Here is a 23,892-nt window from a genome sequence, read left to right as displayed (position 1 = left end):
CAGCATTGAGAAGTACAATACTATTTCAATACAATCTCTGACATAGACCACTTCAGAGTAGAAAACCTTATACTTCCCCAAAATAACCCTGTTGCATGACCATTATATGGTTTCCATTGCGTGGTATTTCTGTATTGAATTTTGATGAAGATTTGACAGAATAAGCATTAGAAATGTCAGAATTTGTCTTTAGAGGACGATCGTTTATCCACACCAAGATTCATGCAACTTCTACTAAATCATGGTCTTTTAAATGATGGCATCAGAAAGGTCTTCAGCTTTCAGTGCTGGGGAAGATACATGTACCAAAGGAACTAAAAAAAAGCCCTAAAATAATTTGATTCTGCTTTTGGTCACTAGCTAAATGTTTGAGAGAAAAATGAGTAGTTGTTTACATCATAGGATTTCTATTTATTCAGTCTTGCTTTGAGATGCAAGTGCTACAAGAAACACTTACCTATGAGGTTGTTGTTTTGCATATGTTCCAGAATGGCCCTTCAATGAGTTAATATATGAGCTAAAATATTGCACTTTTCAAATTTCAGAAATCTGTGGTTAAATAGTCGATTAAAGATTTTCAGGAATATCTTAATACAAAGCGCTTTCAAGAGAAAGCCTCCCTTGACTGCATATTTATTGAGCTCAACGCCTGTGAGATAGGAGCTCGCACATGCAAATCTTGTAAATGGCTTAAGTCTCTTATTACTCCAAGGAAAACCTCTCTGTTTCACATCAGCCTGTTACAAATAATATCCTTTGCATGCTTTGTTCTAGTACCATCAATCAAAACAGAGCCCATTGATGACTATGATCCAGCCTTAATCTGCAATACAGTACACAGTGGTCTGGGAACAGTAACACAGCCGTACTATTCACAGCACACAATGGTCACCGAATCCCCTTCCTGTCTTGTGGCCACTATGGCTCCCTGCCAGCAGTTGCGCTCAGGCCTTTCTTCTCCTGATTCGCGATACCATCAGCAGAATCCGGCTGCTGTAATATACCAAAGAAGCAAGAGCCTTAGCCCAAGCCAACTGGGCTACCAGCAATCCAGTTTGATGGCTACACCGGTTGCTATTTCAGATCCCCATAGGTCAGTGCTGGTGCACGCTGGTTCCCCAGGCCAAACTTCAGCAGTGCTCCATCACTCTCCAGGCAACCAGCAGTCCTCTCCAGTGATTCACTATTCTCCAACCAACCAGCAGCTGAGGTGTGGAAGTCACCAAGAATTTCAGCACATCATGTGCTGTGAAAATTTCACGTCCAATGTTGCAAGACCCAGCCAGCCCCAAGTTAGTCAAGCACAAAGGTTAAGTCCGAGTTCATATCCTACCGTGATCCAGCAGCAGACAGCTTCAGGCCAACGAGCAGCAAAAAATGGACCACCAGTCAGCGACCAGAAAGAAGTTTTACCAGCTGGAGTCACTATTAAACAGGAACAGAACCTGGACCAAGCATATCTGGATGACGGTAAGCACCGCTCATCTCTTGTACAGGTTCATTGGTTGGAGGGAGGGGGAAAGTTCATGACTTAGAGATCCCACCTGTTCCTTGTCACAAAAACAATGTGGCCTCCTTTTGATGTGTATTTGCTGTTTGCTCATAAAAGTGTTGGTCTTTCGTCAGTTGCATTTTTGGTAGATGGACTCTGGCAAATGAGCAAAAAACAGAGTGTTCTGCAGAAAACTTCTGTCTTGCTTTGTGACATGGAGTGAGCTGTCAGGTTTCAAGCTGTTGCCATTTTGTTTCCCTTTGCCAAGCATTAGTTTGGAAAATGGAGAAACTGAAACAAAATGCACTTTAAAATTATTTTTTATTATTCATATCAGGGCAAAGTCCACTCTGTAAAACGCTTTTGTACATTTTGTACCAAAAAAAGCCCATTGAAGAGTCTATCAAGGCCTGTAATGAATGGGGTAGTGCTGCAGGCAAAACTATTGCAGATGTTCTAGATGAACAGTAGGACATTGATAAGTAAAACAATGCTGTTTCTTTGTGGTGAGCCCGGCAGATTTAGCCTTTAGGAATGAATATAAGTGAGGGTAAAGCTTTCTTTGAACATATCCTGCTTATTCTTAGGTAGGCAGCTATTGGCAAACTGGTTGATTGGTTCTTTCATTAAAGTAGTGTCACTGTCCTTGCAAGAGGAAATCAATGCAAAGTTAGTATTTGCAGCTGGCCGCTGCAATCATAACGGCGAGTAGCAAAACCTACATTGATTTTAGTGGAGCAGAGTGCGGTTGCTGGATATATTGCTGCAAATAGATGCTGTTCTTACTCATAGCGTACAGAGCTGATTCTCACAGATACTCACTGCTCCTGTCCTTACAGTCTAGGTAACTGCATGCACGATTTGATCCCGTGAATGTGCACAGTTGTGTGGTTTGCAAGCACCCAGGGGCCTGGGATTTTTCCTGCAGTTACCTACCTAGAGCTGTGAAATTGTGCCCATGGAAGTTTTGTTTTCTTAGATTCATGTACTGAGTGCTCTGTGGTCATATCGTCTACAGTCTTCACTGCTGCTTTTGTGGGCAGAGTAGAGCCCAGTAGTTGAGCAGAGTCGAGTCCGTTTCTGTTTGAACTGCAGGTGATACAGTTTGGGTGCCATGACTGTAAAATCTGGAGTGTTTTTACTAGTATCCTTGTCTGGAGTGTTGAATTGGGCTTTAACTGTGAATTTGATTTAGGAGATTTGCTAGATCTGCAAGAAAACAGCTAAGAAAAATCCACTTCCCGTTCAGGGAATGGGGCATGATAAGAAAGCAAGATAATCTTTCTCATGATAAAACCGAACACTGTTCTGAGGTACTTTTACTATGAGAAACCGAGAGCTTCTTCCACATCTCTAGAAATACTTGGTACAAACCTTGTAAATGAAATAAAAAGAATGAAACTTGAAGTTAAAGCTAGCAGACTTCAGAGTAGAGCCAAAGTCCACTTAAATGAACTCCCAAAATGGACTGCGAAATTAATTTCAATGGGTTTTGAATCAGGCCAGAAACATGTAAATAGAGCATGGCTCACAAGGGATGTGCTTGACCTCTGCTAAGAGGAGCCATTAGGCAGACTAGCAGCAAGTTAGAAATGAAATTCCAGGCTTCTGCTTGGCTGACTGGGTCATTCTGAACTGATCTCAGACTAGAGATTAATTTATCAAGTCTGCCACTCACGTCGAGCAAGGTGAGTTTGGTTACATACAGCCTCCTTACTGACCTCAGTGAGTTTACGTTAGCTAGGAGTCCGACTTGGAAAACCATGATTTACATTAGGACTTTGCAAAACATTTGATTCTGAAATGTTCAAGGCTTGAATTGAAAAGCCACTCTGTTTGCTGCTGGGGGAAAATGACTCAGAACATAACAAAAGCCATATTTTTCCTAACTAGAAAGTTTATTTTTGTGCTTTATAGTATTAAAAGAAACCAAAACCCAAAGGATTATGGAGGCTTTACCCTCAAATCCCTTTTATCCAGAAAGCTATTCTGAGATAAAGCGGGCTGTTAGGCCTTGCTGCAATTTTTCGTGGACAGATGCTGAGATGATGGTTCCCCAGCTAGGCTTGGCATGAGTGCGCTGCAGTGCCATGGGTGTACAGACTCTTAGGCAATGGCTGTTTTGGTGTCTCTCGCTTCCCTTCTCTCCTCTTCCCTTCCCCCATCTTCCTCCTCCCTCATCTTTGTTCTTCTTTCTCCATATTTCTGCTGACAGTCCAGCTTTCGGCCCTTTCTGTAGTTCTGACCTCCTCTTCTCAGCTCTTGTCCTCTGCCTTGGTGGTTAACGCACAGCCCTGGTGTTTTGGGCTTTGCTTCTATTCTGAGCTCTGCCATGAACTTCTTGTGTGACCTGGGACGAGCCCTGCTCCCTCAGTTCCTCATTCCTGGAGCTGTTCCCTCTCACAGAGAGGGTACAGTGTCCCATTGTTTGAGCTCTCCTGGAAGTGACCAAGAATAACATATCATAGATAACACAATTACTGTTTCTATTTACTTCTTCCAACTGCCATTGCTGGCAGGAGCCTTCACTATTTTCTTCTCTGCTGCTGCTGGAAAAAAAAAAAAAAAAAAAAAAAAAAAAGGTATTTGGCCTTCTTTCTGAGCCCATGGTTTGTTCTTTTCTCAAAGTCTTCGCTGCTCCACAGGGCACATAAGATTCAGGGCTTAGCACGCCTAATCTCTCTTTACATCCTGCCGTGTAAAGATAACAGCCAGTTCCACCTCCACAGGAGGATTACTGTCAAACATGTGACTGTAGCTCTCGAGGCTGTAAGCTCTTCAGGTTGAGTAGCACCAGCAGAAAGGACCTTAAGGCAGGTGATGGCAAACGTTTGCCTGTCTTCTCAGGTTGGTTGTGCTGTGTGCAAGGAGCTCTGTGCATAGCGGCTGCGCACCTGGTGCCAGCCATACTGGCTACCTTAACAATAGCTTCAGCGTGTCTGTAACACACTTCTGACCACGCTGCAGATGCGGAGATCTGTCGTGTGCTTTGTTTGAAGGAGACCTTTGTCCTTTTCTCCTCTTACCTGTGCTTCCTTAGGGCAGGAGGTGCCATGCCCAGCCTATGCAGCCCACTTGCAATTTCTCACCTTTCCCCCGCAAGGCCAAATGGCAAAGTGTGTGTGTGGTTGCTGGAAGGAAGGCTGGAGCCCCAAGTCCTAGAGGCTGGGTTTGGAAAAGCAGCCAGCACGGAGTCTGATGCAGGCTGGATGTTGCCTCCCATGTGTACCTCCATATACATATTCCTCTGTACACCATCTCTCTGTCAAAAGAAATAAAATAAACCAACAATATAGATAGATCTGTAACTTTTTGATATGAAAAAGGGTAGAGGGAAATCCCCAGAGGAAAGGACTGCTCAGGAAAGATTGGCAGAGAAGCCTTTGTTACTCACTTCTGCCTCAGAGACCCATTGCTGTTGGGAATATTTTGGGAGAGAGGATAAGCCATGGTCAGAAAAACCTTCAGGACTCAACAGGTAATGCTGGCAAGAAGAGATTAGTTAATTCAAATGCAAGTGAGTACCGTAGGAAAAGAGAGTGCTCAGCATGTTTCAGATGAGGCCTCATTTTCACGTTGTTCATAACCAAAGCCAGCCACAGTGGTAAAAGCTACACCACCGAGCACAAAACCTTAACAAGTAGAGCTGCGTTCTTGCAGGATGTTCAGAACAATCGGCTTAACTATTTAAAGCAAAAGTCCTGAAAAATAAAAAAATATTTCCAACACCATCCAAAATCCATCGGTGCTGACTTCTGTAGGGGCAGGGTGGAGAACGAGGGTGACCGGGGCTGGGGGCTGTGGCTGTGCCCTGTGGCCCTGCTGCAGAGCCAGGGGTTTGCTGCACAGCCCCGGGCAGCCGCTCAGCTGCCGTGTGCCGCAGTTCCCACCTGGGACACAGAGAGACAGCGATCGTGTGACAAGAGCAAGAGGAGGGGAAATGCATTGCAGGCAAAGCTCTCAGATGGGACACGATCTGCAAGTGCCTTGTAGAGGCTCAGTGTAAAGCATGGGGTTAGGTCTTCCCCTGTACAAATACACGGACGTGTAGCTGTTGTCTTGCGTGTTACCAACTTGCCTGCCTCAGATTCAGTCCTTCCTTTAGGTTCGGCTGTCATGTTGTGCGCTTTTCACTTTACAAAGAAAAATGATTGTCATTATTCAACTGATAACTATCTAACCACATCTGACACCCAGAACCGTCTGTTTGATACAGGATCTCTAAATTATTTTTGGTGCACCAGTAATCTTTAATGGGGAGGAGGGAAGCAAGGCAGATGCTTGTGTAGTGGTTAATCAGACTGCCGATCAGCAGAGATGCTTTAGAGTGAATTCATGTATTTCACAGAAAATTTCAGATGCGGCAGATAGTTCTTCAGAAAATGAATTTGCCATGTGTGCAATGTGGTGCCTGTCCATCACCCGGCACTTTCAATCACCTTCACTACAAGCAACCTGTTAGTTTGGGAGTTTTGCTCGCCACCACAGTAACCGTTGCCCTTACTCAGAATGTGCCGGGTCTCTCCTTTTTCTTTTTGTGTTCTTTCTTTCATTCAACTACAAGAAAATGCACAGTCTGAACCCGCAGTGGCATGAAATCAAATGCAAATCTCTTCTTTCCTCTGTGGACAGAAAAAATCTTTTCCGAGCAGCTTTTCTCTCGGTAGCCACGTAGCTGTCAGGCCCAGGGCTGAGCACCTCCAGGAAACCCCAGCTCCCCCGGGGAAGCAGAGCTACTGTGTCAGCCCTGCATCAGCAGCAGCCAGGCTCTGACCTCCTTCCTGCCAGCGCTGGTCTCTCGCTGCCTACTCTGCATCTGCGCTGGTCCCGCATGTGCCTCAGGAGTGTGCGTCCACCGACACGTGTTCGGATGAGAGGAGAGGGTGAGCACAGGCTGGGGGAAGGAGGATGCTCTGCTGCTGTCTGCAGGGCACCGTCCCCACCTCAAACCCAGCACAGTCTTTCGGGGTTTCAGCTCAGGTGGCAGCATGGCACGAGCATCCCCCCCCACCCCCACCCCCACCCCAGTCCCTGCACAGCAAGGGTGGCACAGAGCCACCAGCCCTCTCAGCTTGGTGCCAGCTGGGGACTTCCCTGTGCTGGGGGAACCTCAGCTGCAAGGTGAAGGCAATTTACGCCCTCTGTGCATTATAGAGCAGCGGAACAGCACTAACAGAGGGCAGGGATCCGGCCAGCTGCAGAGAAGCTGCCTTTCGCTTTTAGCACTGTATTGATCTCCTGGCCAGGAAGCGCAGAAGATGGTGGCTGTGGGAACACGTTTTAGTTTGATTTATTTTTGTCTTCATCGTGCATCTACACTCATCAAATGCACAGAGGAGAAGAGTGATCCAGGACAGGGGGGAAATGTTCCTGTTTCCTGCTGCTTCGCACAGGAGGGAATTTGCATGTTGCAAATGGGCTGTCGTTCAGGAAGGGCAACAGTTTGCATCAAAAAAAGGCCACGCTCTGTTTTTAATTAGAACTACTTTTCATAGAAGGTGTGGTCATTTCTGCTCAGAAAGGGTTTGACTAAGAGTGAAGCATGTACATTCTCCACCGTGTTTTGCTCAAGCACTCTAGCAAATCAGGGTATTCATCAGACTCATTCCTGATGCTCCGACTCACTTCGTTCCAGATTTTCTGTTCTCATCTGGGACTTGATGCCACTCCTTGGGTACACTACATGCTTTATTTCTGGATCACTGTTATTGTATGCTTGTGTTAGGACCTAAGTCCCCCATTTGTGTTCCAGAGTCTTGCTTTTGCTAGATGTGATATGAAAAAAGAACAAAAAGGTGGCCCTGCTCCCCAGCGCCCGTGGTCTGCTGGTAGGAAGAAGAAGGATCATTCTATCAAGAGGCAGGTCTGGGTTGTGTCTGAGCATGGTCTTTCGGCAACATATTTTACTTCTCTGTACCTGTTTACCATTACTAAAATGAATCTTGTTATCCGTTCTTCCAGTACAGTTAAGCATTTAATTAATTTATGTTACTAAAACTCACATGGACTCTCGGGAAGAAAAAAAATGGCTGCATACTTGAATAAGAGCTAAGTATTTGTGTTGTTATGGCAGACTGGCATCTGGTGTTGCTCTTCACCTCTAGAAATAATTCACTATTTGAAAATTCAGCACTTTTTCCAAAATGCTCTTTTCCCAGTAGTTCTTCTGAGTGGCTGTCCTGCCACCTAAAAACATGCAAAACAAAGCAAAGTGAGAAAAAAAAACACATACATCTAAAATCAGCAGTGGAGGAAGGAAGAAAATGAATCAAGTGATTAAAACCATAGTTCCACTGGCACCTCTTTGTTCTCGAGCTCAGGAATCTTTAATTGGTGCAGTAAGTGCCCACAGGCAAGTTGTGTTACAAAGCGTTTCCTGTTCAAAAGAACATGCAGACTCCATTAGGAGACCACAGGCACCGCCGCCAAGAACTGACAGTGCAGGATGGGTACGTGAAAGCTTGCTCGGTGCCTCAGTGGGCAGGGTCCCACCAGCAACCCATGCACCAAGACAATAAAGCCCAATCCTGGCGATTTGCTGGTGGAAGGCATGCCACCGTTTGAAGACTTAAGCAGCGGGCTGTTATCAGCAGAAAGCACTTAGTTTTCAGAAGGCATCGAGCAATTTTCAATGATAGTTTTGAAATACTGGCAGAATTACTTGAAAAAAAGAACTTGTTCATGCAGTTGGGAATTGAAAGCTTCTAAACCACAATAAAGTCCTTTCCCAGACTTGCTGTCCATTTACTCCACGCTCATGGCATTCCTTAGACGGTCTGAATCACAGACAGCAGACAGCTCTTATAAAGACGACCATAGACACCCATCTGTTGGAAGACATCTGCCAAAACAGACCATACATCTACTTTTATTCCTTCAATCCACTTTCAGTTTAAAGGGATAACGACAATAATATTTTTCAGTCCAGTGACACTGTTTGTTCAGTGCAGAGGAACAGTAACAAACCAAAACAATTCCACAGCAGAAAGAAGCGGGCAAGGCTTTCCCCCAGCCCTTACAGATGGCCGAAGCAGGGCACGGAGCTGCTGAGTTGCCCAAGGTGATGCAGAACTGTGCTGGTAAAACCAAACCAGCCTCAGGCATCCCCAGGTCCCCCAGCCACGTCCTTCCTGCAGATGTGGGGACGCCAACAGCATGTTGGGGCCATGACCTGGAAATGCCCCCCAGGCTGTGAAAGCACACACGTACCGACGGGAGGCATGGCAGAGCTACTTGTTCCTTTTTCTGTCTTTCCATCAGACTCACTCTTTTCATACCGTGTATATCGAAGTGTGCTATCCGCTTTCTAGAAGTGAATGAATGACTGCTGGCAAGCAATACGTTACCTGTCACTGAGAACAGGTGTGGCTGTTAGAAACACCCCCATTTCTTGGGGCAAAGCTTGGAGAAAGAGCAAAGCTGTCACACGAGCAAATACAGGGTGTAAGAAAAATGAATCCGTGGTCTTCCCGTCAGCTAGGGGTGACACTGAGGGCTCTACACAGAAAGTCTTTCAGTTCAGGCAAAGTCATGACGGTTTTGACAATATTATTTTTTAACGTGTCCTTGGAAATGAGACGCAAGAAATGTGCAGGTAGCACATTTATAAGAAAAGTGTGCAAAAACAGGGAAGGGGGTTAACTCCTCCTGGAGCTAAATTCACCGTTTTGCCTTGAACCAGAGGAGTGCTTTCTGGAAGCCTTTAACAAGGCTTGATTTACACTTAGGCAGCTTACCACAGAACTATGCTGGTTAAGGTGGTTGATTTTTTTTTCTTTTGCTAACACAGCTATTATGGTAGGAGCCCTTGTATAGACACAGCTCAGTCGGTGTAAAAGCGCTGGGATCAGCACAGCTGGTGCCAAGGCAGGGAACCACCACCAGCTGCTCCACTGAAAGCCTTTTGTACATCCGCATGGGGAGGGTTCCACCAGCAGCACCAGTGCTGCTCAGCTGGCTGAGCTTGTAGGGGTAGCTGCAGCCTACGTAGCCCAATGGATTCACACACGCAGCGTGGGCAGTAATTGCACCAGCTCAGCTTTGTGCCTTTACCACCTCAAAATGAATCTTGACGTCAGTAACTCCCAGCAAAGATGACGCAACGTGCTGGGTTAGTTTATTAAATAGATGCACTGCTGGGGGGAGCTGTGCCCTCCCTGAGAGCTACACTAGCAGCTAGGTGTGTACTTGTCCTCGCGGTTTATCTTATCCCCCCTTTAAAATTAGTGCTGTGTAATTGAATATGCATGTAACCAGTGCGCAGGCTTGCTTCCACATGGCAGCTCAAAGATTTTCTCATTCTTTGCAATTTCATTGTGAGCCTTGAAATATTCGTAGTGATTTAAAGTCCCTGTGCAGGTGACTGCAGCAAAATATGAGAGGTTTTTGTTCTTAGTGATTTTTTCAAGTCCAAGCCAAGAAAATACAAAACATTAAAATTAGGAGCCTTGGTGTTTTGATCTTTCAAAATCCAGGCAGGCAAAAAATGATGCAATTTTGGGGGCGGGGGGGCTGATTGCCTGCTTTTAAAACCAATCTCATGATTATTAGGTGCCTGACTCATGAGCCCTGAGCTCCTGCATTTGGCGTTGCTGCTCTTTGCAGTTTCATTTGTTACGAACTGAGTTCATGTTAAGAATGTGCAAAGGTAGGAGAAGGAAGTTTTCTCCCCTCGCAGCAGTGTAATGGGTGGATTCTGCTCCCGCTGAGAGGGCGAGTGAAAAGGCAGCTCGAGCCATCTTCAAACTGCACTTTGAAATCTTGCAAGCAGCTGCAAAGAGCCCTGCTGCTTTGAAAAGTTTGGACATCTGCACGTTTAACTATTGTGAAATAAATGCCTGGCAAAATTCACCATCTTAAAGATATACAGGCTATTTATGGTGCAAACCAAAAGCCAGTTGTAAAGTCTAAAGCTACAGAAGAATAGCTGGATTCGCAGCGTTATTCCCACAAACAGAACCCTTCCAGCTGAGCACTGCCAGGCAGCGTGGAGAGCTGGTGCAGGGCTTCTGGTCCAGATAGATTTTTTTTGTCACACAAGAATGAAGCCCTATAGGTGGTTAATTTAAAATTCCTTTTTTTTTTCCACCTGGTTTTCATATTTTATTTCTTAAAAAATACAATACTGATTATTTATAAATCCCTGAGCACTTAAAAAAAATAGGATAAATCATCTGAATTTCCCATGAAACACAGTATTCTTACAAGAACTTTAAATAATGAGAGCTAAATTAGCTCCAATTAGTGAGAGCTTTTCTACCCAGCAGAAGCTGCCATGGCCTTACACTCCCAGATCATTTTATAGTGCTGCTTACTCACCAGTTCCAAGAGACTTCTCTGCTCTAATTTGGATGCAGTGTGTTTTTAGAGGAATTTTAAAAGCAGACTGGACAAATGCACAAGAAGACAATTCTGCATTGGCGATGAGAGGTACTAAATGACCTAATAGGTCATTCCTACTTCTGTGATTTGAAAAACAAGCAGCACATCTGTAGTCCTGCCAGCAGGAGAGGCAGAGATAGGGGAAGCAAAGCAAATTTGTGAAGACCATGAAACTCCCTTCCCAGCATATTAGCTTCTAATTTGAATTTCCATCCAGCTGCTAACTTTCACACTCTTTCTCTGTGTTTACCAAGAAGAAAGCAGAGGACGGTAAAAGCCAACCTAAAATGCATAAACAATGCAGTTGTGTCTGAGTCATCACTCCAAGTCCCCATGCTTCAATTTTGCAAGCACAGAAATCTGGGCGTACATCCAGCTGTGAATTTCACAGATGGATCCTCTCTCTAAAAGGGGTCTGTGCAAAAACCCTAAATCCAAGTACTCCCAACTTTGGAAGCATTCCTGTTCTCCAGTTAGGTACACGTCTACTACAGAGACTACAATCTGTTCAGCAATTAAAACTCTGAGCTCTCTATATTCACATGACTAATGGCCTGACAACATTGGCTTTGAACCTCGGTTAGATTTAACCAGTGGATTTTGTGAGATACAGAAGAGTTAAATCTTCAGCTACTCTAACCTGGAGTAAAAGCACTGAGGATTAAAGGACTTCAAGGGTGATGCCCATGTGACTCAGCAGAGCAACACTAACTCGCTAAGTGAGAAGCTGGCCTAACACTCTTCATCTTCCTGCAGGTTCTCCTAATCCACACAGTCCCCATTTTAATCACGCCATGTCCTTTTGTGGGTTTTTAATTTGGAATCTGTTTGCATTCCAAAACACAGACTAAACTCTGCCCTCAGCTGAACAAACACGATTTATTTAGAGTGAAATCGTAATTGAACTAGATTTAGTGAGAAAACTCTTACTGACTTTTGCCCGTGGACACTGGAGGGATACGTTTGCATCTGAGGGAGAATTTTTCCACGTGGATAATTTCAGGTGTCGAAGTAAAGGTGAGAGCGGGCTGTCCTGAGCTGCCATCCAGCTGCCTGTGTTGGCCATGCTTTGACTCCTGGCTGGTGGGGGGGCACTGGCAGCACAGACATATGCCAGCCCTGTTTGTGCACCAGGGTGCACTGCTTGACCAGAAAACCTCGAGGCCATGCAGAGGTAACCAGGTGATATCACAGCAAAGTGACAGCATCATTTAGCCCTTTTTCAGTGCTTATGCTTGCTCTTCCTTTGTGCAGGGACTCTGAACCTTCACTTTTAACGTGCAAAGAATAATTTGGACCAGGGCGAAAGAAGCAGTAAATTAGAGGAGTGTGAGTTTGCAATCATCCCCTCTGATCTGCTCTGCCAGGGGAGCCTAGTCAAAGATTCCCACATTGTGGTGTGGTTTGGTTTGGTTTCTTAATGATGAATGACTTCATCATTCGTGAATGAATCGAGTCAAATGTAGGACAAATAGTGAGACACATGAATGACTCTTATGACATTTGCAATGTCTCAATTGGTGCTGGTTTATTTAGGTGGTTTCTAAGTTTCTTTGGAAAGAGTGAGAATGACTAAATGAAGGGGGAGCCACTTCAGAAGTATGGGAGTCGGTGGTGAAAGTATTGTGGCAGTTAAACCTCCCTGGGTGACATGGCTGGCATGATGAGCAACGCGGCGTTGGTTATTTGTAAGAGCTCAGCTCCGGGAGCCACAAGGCCAGAGGAAGCTGGGTGATGTGCCAGGCGTTGCCTTGCCTTTACGGTCAGACACCTCCCGGTGCTCGGCCCAGGTACTCACCCGCCCCCTCTGGGATTCCAGCTCCTACCGGGAGGCAGCAGGGCACTTCTCCAGAGGTATCTATGAAGGTCCCGGTGTTGGAGGGCTCCTGAAATCAGATGCTCTGTGCAGCTCTTTGCATCCAGCCTGCCCACAGGCAGCGCCTTCAGCCTCTGCTTCCAGGGGAAGGGGCACATGGGGCACAGCTTTAGTCACTCGATTCACAGGTCTGCCAAAAACCCCAAAATGAGGCCCAGCATTTCTGTAGGTAAGCGGTCGCCAACCTAGGAAGTTGTCTATATGGCTTTGAGGAGTCCCTCGGTTCAAGTCCTTGGATATGAAGTAATTGTAAATTTGTACAAACTGGTGCAGAAGGCTGGAAACAGTCTGCAAAGGTGAGCACTGACTGCTCAGGGCAGGTCTGGGGAGCAAACTGGCTTGCCTTAAATCAGAGGACTCAGGCAAATCAGAGCAGAACTTTAAAGATTTGTAGTTTTTTAACTACATTCTGGTTTGTGCATCTTTTTGCTTTAAAATCACTTCAATTTTCTTTGTGCACAAGGAAATGCACACATGCATTTGCTTTGAGTGGGTGCCGTCTTCTTCCTTGGAAAGCACACCAAGGTACTGATTACCAGCGGACAAACCCTGGGGGAGATTTTCAGCTAGGTGGGCTGCCTTGGACCTCTCCTAAGGTCTTCCTGCAGCCTCATGTCTTCAAATAGCTTCAAATAGATTCAAAAGGCTTCAAATACCGTGAATTTTAATACACTTTTTCTTCCATATAGTTCTATAAGTTATTAGTAAAATAAAAAGCCCACAAAACGATCGTTAGGTCAGTTTTTAAAATTACTATCTTTGGAGCTTTGTTTTATGCTTGGTTATGTTTCATAGCTCTTCCCAGCTTCCAAACTAGTGCAAATTTCAGATCAAGGTTAAAACTTACCCAAAATTCAGGCGGTTCTGCTAGTGGTCTTGGTTTAGATGTAGCTTTTAGTGCTCCTCCAGCCTATTCTGTCGTGCAGAAAGTCATCTCTGCTTTTCAGAAACCACTGCTGAGCGTGAGTGTCCGTGCAGGAGGGCTGGAAGGAGCCTTTCCTGCATGTGACATTCCAGTGCAGCTCTCGAGGGGCCGCGTACCCCGGCCATGCGAGCCATCTAGCCCTTAATCACAGTTAGACTGTAATATTTACAAGCATTTCAACAGACTGTGGTCAATAGAACAAGACATTCATTTCCTCCTGTGGATGCAACGAGAGATGCACGCAGTTGATGGCTGGTTTATTACAGGAAGCATGCGTTGCCACACAGCCACGCTCTGCCTCCCAGGCCAAGGAACGAGAGCAATTAGCCAGGGCCCGGCTCTGCCCCTGCCTGTGCAGCGAAGGGAGCTCCGTCACGCCGTGTACACGGACCAAAACCTCTCGGGTTTGTTGTTTTGTTTTTTTTTTTTTTTTTTTTTTCTTTTTGAGATGCACACTGCCTTCAGCCGACCGGCAGATGCACCAGTTATCTGGGGAGTCCCTGTCTGTGGCACCTGGACAAAAATGCTCTGGCAGACCAAGAAGTGAGAAAATTAATTTTCTTTTCTTCAGAAAACAGTGCGCACCATCATGCCTGGATAGATCAAATTTGTTTTGATAGCAAAACAAGTTCTATGGAAACCATTGTGAACCCTGGAGTGAGGCTGCCCAGGAGAGTTGGGGAAAGCCGCTTTTGTTTGTTGTGCTTGGCATCGTTTTGCTCTGGATGAAGATGCTTTAATTTTGTGGGGAGACCCAAGAGAGCATTCCTCTTTTTCCATACCAGAAAGCCTTCCAAGCTGGCATAAACGTCCCCTCTTTCCAGCTGCTCCTTTCCAAACACACTGTGCCTCCTAAAGATAGTCTTTACAGTGGCTGGGGCTGGTGGAAAACATGAAGCCTGCATGGATTAGCACAGGAATTCATTTGGGCTGACGAATTGGGTTTCCCTCTATAAACAGCACTAGTGTTTTCATCTTCTGGACAGCACAGCAAGCTTCACGTCCTCTCGCTCCTCGGCCCGCCTCTCCCGCACTGTGCATGCATCCAGGCCAGCCTCGGTGAAAGACACACAAAGTCCTGCCTATGGGGGAAGGCAAAGAGCACGCGTCCCGCGAGGCGCTCTCGACTGTCCCCCTTCTCAGAGAGGTTTTCTTTTCCAGCCCTTTAAAGTGATGCTGAGGTTATTTGGTTTTCTCAGTTTATTTTTGTTTCCAGGTAAAAGGGAAATTAAAGTAATCCCTTCTCCTCTGGGTTAGTGACCTTCCAAGCAGCCCACACGATATATTTATGCATTTACTTTTCAGCTTTGTTTATCTTCTGCTATGATGTGCTTATCTGCAGGAGGCAGGGATTCTCTAAAGAGGGTTGCGTCTGCTCCTTTTCCCCCGGGACTTAGGGCACGCAGAGGCTGGGTTGCGGGGGCACATCCCTGCCTGCTGGGCTGTCCTAGCCCTGCCAGGGACACACAGGTACTGCTTCTCCAGCCACGTGGAAAACAAAGTTTACTCTTTTCCCAGTATTTCTCTTGTTGGTTTGCAGGATAGTGCTGAGCATCCGGCTAGCACGCCTCTGAATGCCTCTCCTGCAACAAAGGCACTTGTACAGCTTCTGCTTTCTCTTATTTACCTTTACTTGGTAAATCTCATCATCAGGGGTTATTAATTGCCCAACTTTGTTTCCATCATTGCTTGGGAGGAAGGGGAGAGTCGTGTAAGGGCCGATGATGTGATCAGGCTACGTTTAGCAGGGGCTGTGTTTACCTGACTGTTCAGTGATGGATGATTTTGTCCATGTCACCGAGTGACTTGGTACAGGATAGAGTTGTGCGGCTAAAAACTGTTACTTGGGGTTCAGCTATCAAATGGAAGAGGTATTTCAGTAATGAAGCCCCATCCCTTAACTTTACTTAATCAGTGTGTTTCCACATGTATAACCACACCCCATTCTAGGTTCCTTGGAAGCCTCTGCACACTCTTCTGTCCTTCCAAGGCACTTTGCACACTCTCCTGCTGTTTTCTGGCTCTGTCAAGGGGTGTCTGCTCTGGGGTCAGGGGGTAAATGAGGACATTATTGTGGTCTCAGGAGAGAGCAGGAAACTGCAGCGGGCATGGGAGAAGTACTGGAAGGGACGTGTGCTGGGTAAGTTCATCACCCACATTCACGTATAACCTATCCTGTTGCTGAATCATGGCTTTTTTACAGATAACATAGATTATACTCATAACAGTAGGGGATTAAAAAAAAAAAAAAAAAAGGAAGCAGAAAACCTGCAAGCAATGCCACAGTGTTTGAAAGCTTATCAATCTGCAGTGCATTTATTATGCTGCATTTCGTGGTGTAGGCATTGTGATACTTTCACAAAAAGCAGAAGCTCTTGGGGTCGAGATGCAGTTGGCTGCAACCGAAATACTTTCTCTGCCACGTCATTTGCTGTAGACACCTCCTGTGTAAGTCCTGACCACCTCGTTCTCCTCTGGTGTGGTTATGACGGAGTTGAGCACCGTTCCCATTAGGGGGATGAAGAGGCTGTCCCCAGGACCCCAGGAGAGGAAGGTGCTGGCCGGGACATGGACTTTTCCTGCAGAGCTGCTTTAAGCAGGCTCACTGGCAGCTGAGGTTTTGCAGCTGGAGCATCAGCCATGCTGAACCACATGAGGAAAACAAAACTGAGCAGATTTCCAAAATACTAACAGCTGGATGCAGATGACATTTCGGAATGAAAAAAAAAAAAAAAAGAAAAAAAAAGAAAGAAAGAAAGAAAGAAAGAAAGAAAAGAACAAACCAAACAAACCACTCTCATGCTGCTCTTTCCCCCTTCTGATGCTGTCCCCATGCAGCAGCAGGGCCAGACTCGAGTGCCTTGTCCAGGCAGGCGAACAAGAACGGCAGCCAGGGGATGTTTCTGTGACACCCCATCTGAGAGAGAAAGGGGGAGTCCCCAGTGGAGACGGCCAGCCTCTTGAACCATAACAATTGCCTGTCTTTGCAGGTAAAAGGCTGCAGCCCTCTGTATCGAGGCCACCCTTCAGATCTCAGCCAGGGTCAGCAGTGACCAAACCCCCTCTGCAGACTCAGCTGGCTGTCACTTCTCACAGCAGTGATTTACAGCCCCAGTATGAACTGTGCCGTTATTCTCCGCGTTGCTTCCAGCCGTGCCTGGGGCAGCCCCAGGAGGAAAGCCCCCTTCCTGACCTGCAGGGCAGCACCCTGCGTGCTGATGGCCCCACAGGGACGCTGGCAGCTGGCTTGGCTGTGGACGTAATGCTTGCTGCTCAGCGGGGCACCCGCAGGTAACTGGGCACCCGCAGCACGGCATGGGGAGTTTTCAGCTCTGCGAGGCTCCTTTTGCCCTCTCCCAGCACCCACGGCAGTGTGATCCTGCTCTGAAATCATCGTGGCTTCACCACCCACTAAAACCTGGAGCGTTTTATCTTCTTGGCTGCAAAAGGGAAAGACCCAGCTTCTTGGACAGTTTATCTTTTCCCACCAGTAATTACTTTCATTTTTAGGTCTCTTGAGGGGGCGTTTTTTTCACACCCTTCCCTTTACTGGGCACCTGCCTGTTTTCCTGCTGCTGGCCTCGGGTCATGGCAGCACTGTGCTGTGTCGGTCTGCGGTGGTGCTGCACTGCGAGCCTTCCTCGTGGTGACGCTGCAAGGAGCGTGCAAGGAGGCAGCAATGGTTCAGCCCTTGCTGCTACAAAAAACCTTCCCATCTCTCCCCAGCGTCCTAAAAGACAACCCCCAGTTCCTCTTGTAGGATTTCTCTGTTGTTCACCAACATTTATTCCATCTTCTCTATCATGGTGGTACAGGTTTGGGCCAGATTCTGAGAGGCGGTGCATGCTCGTGTCTTTCTATAGTTGATTATTTTTTAGAGTGGGTAGGTGTCTCATCCACAGTGATTTAGCTGCGAGTTAGCTACCAAAATAGCTTTAAAAATCTGGCCTTGAGGAAGATACCAGTGGCTTCATATTACTCTGTTATGCTGTGTGTGTTAACCAGGGCATTTCATCCGTGCTGGCGGTTGCTCTCCTTCTGAGACCACTCAGAAAGAGTTATTGTGAGTTTGGCCTTCGAATTTGCTACTGCTGTGTCTTCCAGCTGTCTGTGGCTGGTTCCCCAAGTGCAGGACGAGCAGTGTTCCCGTTCAGTCCACGTTCCTCGCCGAAGGAATGGCCTGCCAATTGCTTTTGAAAGTGTTCTGTAGTCAGATGAGATCATATCACACGTAAGAAAGTTTTATCTTTATTTTAGGCAAGAGGGTGTTTTATCACAACGTGGTTCCAAAGCCTTCGTCGTTTGGTTGGAATTCACCCAGGAAATGTAGCAGTGGATGGTTAAATGCAAACTAATAGGTTCAAGATGAGCTACAGACGCGGGGCTCGTGAGCTGGCTGTGCAAACTTGTGTGTAAAGGAGAATGTTGTCATACAGCCGAGGAGAACCTGGGAGGGATTAGGACGGTCTTCCTAGGTACTTGCAGCGTGCCCCTGAGACGCGGCGCTGAGCAGAGCGCCTCGCATCCTGCCTGGGCTGCATGGGGATGCACACAGCTCGGAGACCTCACAGTTGGAAAAATCGGGACGGCTCATTACATCCGGGGAAGGATTCCCCGGGGCAGTCTCTTTGGGTGGTTGTTCCTATGTCTTGATCTAGAATTGGGATGGGAGGTCTGCAAATAATTGAGGGCTAATGTCTGAACAAATGTAGGTTATTGCTATTGTGGTGAGGTTGGAAATTGCCCAGCCTCCATAGCTCTGGCTGCACTTCAGCTAAAGATAGTCACCTCAGCAGCTATTGGACATGGAGGAGCTCAGCTCTGTTTCTGGTAATTTATATCCCCCCTTCTCTTTTCTTTTCATATTGAGAACAAAACTTTTATTGTTTGTGTCACTGACTCAAACTGAAAGTTTTAAGTCTACAGATGATGCACATACATTTTTCTTATGTTCTCAGGCCATTTACTGTCAGAGCTTCCCGGTCTTCTCGAGGTGAGGTGCAAAGGCAGTTACAGCATCTGCTCCCCGTACTCTTTGCACTCCTTTTGTAGTTACAGGTGTCTCTTACAATTAGTTCTCCCTCTCACCTCATCACAGTCTCTCATCTGTCCGTACGCTCCATAGTATTATTTTTGTCATCGTATTTTGGTGCGGCAGAAAACCCCTCGTGGATGCGCTCTCCATTGTGACAGATGCTGTATTGACTCCTAAGATAAAAAACCAACTCAACAACAAACAGTTGCTGCCTCAAAGGGCTTACAGTCAAAGAACAAAGTAAAAGCTAACAGATGGATGTGGGCCGACACGCAGCATCTTGTATGTGGCACCTCCTTGACATTGTTTTATGTGAATTGTAACACTCTGTCAATAACCACTTAAATACTTAATGGTCTGGCTTCTTTCCAGTGAACTTGGGGCATGTAACTGTAGCCCCAAAGTTACTTGCCCTGTTGTTATGAGCTCCCATTACCAAGGCCTGCAGACCTCCCTACCCTGCCCCTTTCCGTCACCTGCAGAGGCAGTTCCTGACAGCAGTGCTCTGAACACAGCACTCACCACTCAGTGCCTAATGCGGAGAGGGAGAACCTGCTCCCAAGCATGCATTTGCTGAAGGATGTGGAATTGTGATAGAAAAATAATCTATGCAAAAGTGAATTCGTATGTTCCCATGCTCAGTGTTTTGCACTAGGAACAGTATGCCTACTGCCCCAAATCCTCTTTAAAATAAGGCACATAAGAAACATATGCCTTCTTCGTGCTCGCTGTTCCAAAGTTGTTTGTGAAAGCAGAGTAATTGCAAGCAGAAGGTCATTTGCATGCCTGTTGCGTAGGAAGGCTCAGTCTATCTCACAGTTGTTCGTAGGCCATTTGCGCATCTCTCCTGTTCCCTTGGACAATGGTTTTCTGCTGGCTGTTTTCTCCTGAGAACCAGCTTCAAAACTCAGTTCAGACACGTTCGGAAGGAAACCTGGTTTGCTGGAGAGGACCAGATTCTGCAAGAATCCACAAGCCCTTCAGCAGGGACGCTTGCAAAGTTAAGACGCTGCAGAAGATAAGATGCCAGAGAATTAGAGCCAGTGAATAGTTGTCTGGATTAATAGACATAAGCACAAGTGCTCAAGGGAGGAAAATAGATTACATTATTGACTGTTCATCCCCTGCAAAACTGCCTTAAGGGAAGGGTAATATGGTTTGTTTCCCCTCAATTAAATATTTGTTAAATGGTTTGTTTCCCCTCAATTAAATATTTGTTCTGGTAGTTCCTTTGTGACAGAAATACAAAAAGCAGCAGCCTATTCTCGTTACCTTCAACTAATCCTGAACATGCTGTAACTATTCTTCGGTTCCTACCCCCCAATTATTTCCTGTAAAACATAGCTTTCTCCCATCCATTCTTTTTTCTCTCTCTGTTTTTCAAACACTTTGCTGAATGACTCATATCACCTCTCAGTAAATAGGTTAAGTCTAGGAGAATGATGAAACTGCAAAGTGCCATGTGAATAAACGGTGCTGTCGCTTGTGTGCTTTTCCTGCCGGCAGGTACTATTTTAGAGGCACTGCGGTATCTGCTACAAATTTCATTAGTGTTCAGACCACAAGGTGCAAGCTACTGTAGGAAAAAATCATCATGAACCTCCTTTGGTTTTGCTGTTTTTAATCTAAAAGAAACACATATTAATACCAGGTGGCACTGCTTATCTCAGCAGTTTTGTAGCGAATTCACAAGGTCTAAACCCCGCTCGCAGAAATAGATGCGAGCACAGTTCACCCCTGTGCTTTGCAGCAGCAGCCACAGAGTTAGATCAAGAGTTAGGAGCGAGAAAGTGGAGCCTCCTGCCTTGTATTTTTCAAGCTTCAGTCCATCTGTAGAATTTCTGTATTTGTTTAGCTAATGTGGTTTAAGAAAATGAACTCCATCCCATTCTGGTATAAGTTTTTGTATATGTATTTATGATGTGCATCTTCTGCTTGGAATATTTCACTTGGTCTCATTGCATGTTAACTAAAACTAAATACAAACTTCATTTTTTCTCAGTAACTTACTAACTATCAAGTAGAGAGAGCCAACTGCATGACTCAAACACGTGTCCACCCCTTACAATTTCAGCCAAAACTATCTGGCACCAGAGGACTGCAGAATGAAAGTCATATCTAAATATATGTGAGCAGAAAGAAAGTCAGTTAAAAAAAGACTTTGTTATGGAAAGCTACTACAAACCAAATCCACGGTGGCCTGGAGTTCCTCCTCACACCCAGGCTGATCTAGTTTTCCACTTTCAAGGTATGCTTCCCAAAGTGGCTACTTAGACTCCTAGAAGAACTTCACCAAGCTGTCAGACACTATGTAATGCCTTACATACAGTGACTGAGCAGACTTAAAGGGTTTATCTGGTAAACAAGCAGAATATTTACGATCCTCTCAGCAAATTTAATAATACAAGAGTTTTTGCTTTTTACTCATTTGGTTCCTGTCGGTGTCACCATTAACATTCAGAGGCAGCCCCATGTCAGGTAACCCAGGCCTGGTGCTGGGGACCACCCCAGTCGCCATCACTCGGATTTGGTTTCAGCATGTGCAGTGCGGAGGAGCAGGCAGAAAAAGGGTGCTGAGACTGGTACTTAGAGAAACATCCCAGTTCAGTGGGGTGCCTCTCCTCATTGTAGCTATGCAGTGACCAAGATGGGGTAGTCTAAACTAAGGATTTTTACACCGCTGTGAAAACTGACCCTGCAGATGAGCTCCAAAGGCTTCCTGCAGTGGTAGAGCTCCTAGGGCAAGAGGGAAAGTGCACAACGTTTTGCCTGAGGGTGCACTTTTCTCATTGCCAGCTGGCACGGATTCCTCTTTCAGTCGATGTGTAAACAGAGTTTGCACCTATCTTAGAATCTTCAGATTAAAAAAAATGATGTTTAAATAGTGAAATTTCTCAAGCTAACAGGAAATCACACTCAGGAGCAAAATTTGCTCTTTGTCTTGCCATTCCAGTCAACAACCCAGGATGAGAAAGCTAGTGCGTGTGTATCCTGCAGATACCACATGACCCCCGTTTCCTGGTTCATGGAGAAACTGCCTAGAAAACTCATCGATTTCTAATAGATTGAAATGAAGATTCAGCTGGGTTCAATAGGAGAAGCCACCACAGATGGCACCCGCTCAGTCCTAGAATTCCTTCCTTCAGCTCACCTTAGTGCAACATCTGGTACCTGTTTCTCCAGGACAAAATGCCATTTGTAGGCAATGTAATTCTTGCATACATTGTTTGCACTTCTGATTTCAGTCCTCTTGTTATGGGGGTCTCAATAACTGGTCTACCAGGGAATTAAACAACCCGTTAACACCCAGTTCTCTTCTTAACTGATTAACTGTGTGAAAGTCCTCTGGCAGTGGAAGTGTAATGATTTTTTACTAATCACTTACAGGTTCAGGTGCAACTTATTACTGATTTACAAGATCGTAACCATTTGTGTAACGGGCTGAAGTGAAGCATGGCAAACTGGGACAGACCCCATGGCGTGTAGTACGGGGAAAGCAGCGCGGGTTCCACGTTACCTGCACCCGTGCGAAGCGCTCAGTGTTCCTTCCCCTGGAACTGCTCACTGCTTTGTATCACTGGGGAGAAAGTGCCTGGAGGGCACAGTTTGCAGAGTCACAACTTCTGCCTGAGGACTGTGCATGGATAAACAAAAGCAGGGGGATGCCTGAGGTACTCAGGGTACCTGCTGACCTGGGATGCCAGGCCCTGGCTTCCCACACCATTGGTGGAGAGAGCAGCCAGCTTCATACAGTGGTGCCCGGCGCCCCCAGCACACAGCGTCCCCAGGGTGAGGGATGCTCTGTAGTCTGTCTTTGGATGCCATCAAACGAAGTCAGATCACTGTCTTCAAAGTGCTCTTGGTAGCCTATGTTGGCTCAATGTTGATCATCCTAACAGAAATACTTTGGACCTAATTTTTAGAGATAGTGAGAGCTCCAACCCTGACGGATGACTGTGGGTTTAGAGGTGTTATCTTGCTATCTTACCTTGGTGGCTATTAGGATGCTTAGAGTGCCTGAGCTCAGCACCTCATGCCTTTGGTAGTTTGGGATTTAGGCTACCTAAGGACTTGAAAACATCCCCGTAGGAGTCTTTTGTAAATGAAGTGCTCTCCACTATGTCCACACACTCCGCATAGGCTCATTCCATGTCATCATCACACAGGCTCCTTTCCTTCCAGGCCACCATCATCCCAGGCTGGCTTTTTTTTCTGTTAGATTTCTGTTCAATACTTCTGTGAAGTATTTAAGTTCCCTGAGTGTGACTTTCACACTCTGTCTGCATTTTTCAGACTCAAGCAAACCTTTGATAGAGCTGCTCCTTTGGGAGCACTTTGGGCTTGGCCAGGGCAACATGGCAAGATGATGGCATAGCAGAGCTCCAGGCTGTGAGTCCCACTGTCCAGTTGTGCCTTAACCACTAGGTCACACTTCTTCCTCAGTTCTAACACGGATGTTTCATAGCAATAGGCTTTTGGTCTTTTCTGGAAGCAGACTGACAATAGTGGAAGTGCTTAGGAAATCCTTAAAAGTTCTGGGGTGTCGTCATGGAGAGATTTGTGTTCTGAGTATTTCCTTCTTGATACTTTTGATGTACGGTGAATTTAGGACACTTTTTTTTTTTTTTTTTTAACAGCAATGCTATCTGTATTTTCTGCTCTTTTGCTGCAGAAACACGCAGCTTCCTGTTAAAGATTTTGGGTAGGATGGTACCATAGATAGCGATCTTTTTCTTTTGCACCTCACTCTGGAAGCTTGCTGAAATAGAAGGGGAGGTTAGTTAAATGGCGTGAGCGAAATACAGATCCTGTGAATCGCAAGGAGTTTAGCTATTGATTTCAGTTGGGACAGGCTTTAGCCAAAAATATGTATTTTATTTAGATTCTGTTTTCCATCAGATATCTATATTATGATGTTAAATTCATGGAAAGATGCCAATGGGTTTTGAGTCTATTGAAACCATTGTAGCAAAAATGCATCACAGGACTTGACTCAGTTTGGGGCTCTCGTAGTTTGAGATCAGTAACTTCTTCCAAGAGTTTGCATAACTGACAGAGATGACACGATTGCTGTTGAGCTGGATGGCATTAAAGAGGCTTATAAAGAGGCTTATAGTTCACACAGATTGCAGTACAAAAAAGTTCCAGGGTGCTTCTCCTGACATTATTTCAATACGGAGAAA

At 45.8% G+C, this 23,892-nt stretch overlaps 1 protein-coding gene and 1 long non-coding RNA gene across 9 annotated transcripts in view; one reads left to right on the top strand and one right to left on the bottom strand.

The window, feature by feature from the left end:
* The window catches only part of NFATC2 (nuclear factor of activated T cells 2), a 105,129-nt gene that overhangs the window by 72,944 nt on the left and 8,293 nt on the right, over positions 1-23,892 (top strand). For all 8 annotated transcript variants that reach the window (XM_035344034.1, XM_035344032.1, XM_035344030.1 and 5 more), the window contains one exon: positions 775-1,470. In XM_035344034.1, the coding sequence (XP_035199925.1) occupies positions 775-1,470 (696 nt within the window). The remainder of the gene's footprint in view (positions 1-774; positions 1,471-23,892) is intronic.
* Positions 19,142-22,034, bottom strand: LOC118176793. Its single transcript, XR_004755518.1, has 2 exons — positions 21,861-22,034; positions 19,142-19,718 (listed from the first exon to the last, which is right to left on the bottom strand). It is a non-coding gene; the product is annotated as an uncharacterized LOC118176793 (long non-coding RNA).

Source organism: Oxyura jamaicensis, chromosome 20, assembly GCF_011077185.1.
Source record: "Oxyura jamaicensis isolate SHBP4307 breed ruddy duck chromosome 20, BPBGC_Ojam_1.0, whole genome shotgun sequence".
In the NCBI taxonomy this organism is placed as follows: domain Eukaryota; kingdom Metazoa; phylum Chordata; class Aves; order Anseriformes; family Anatidae; genus Oxyura; species Oxyura jamaicensis.
This window is presented reverse-complemented; position numbering and strand designations above follow the sequence as displayed.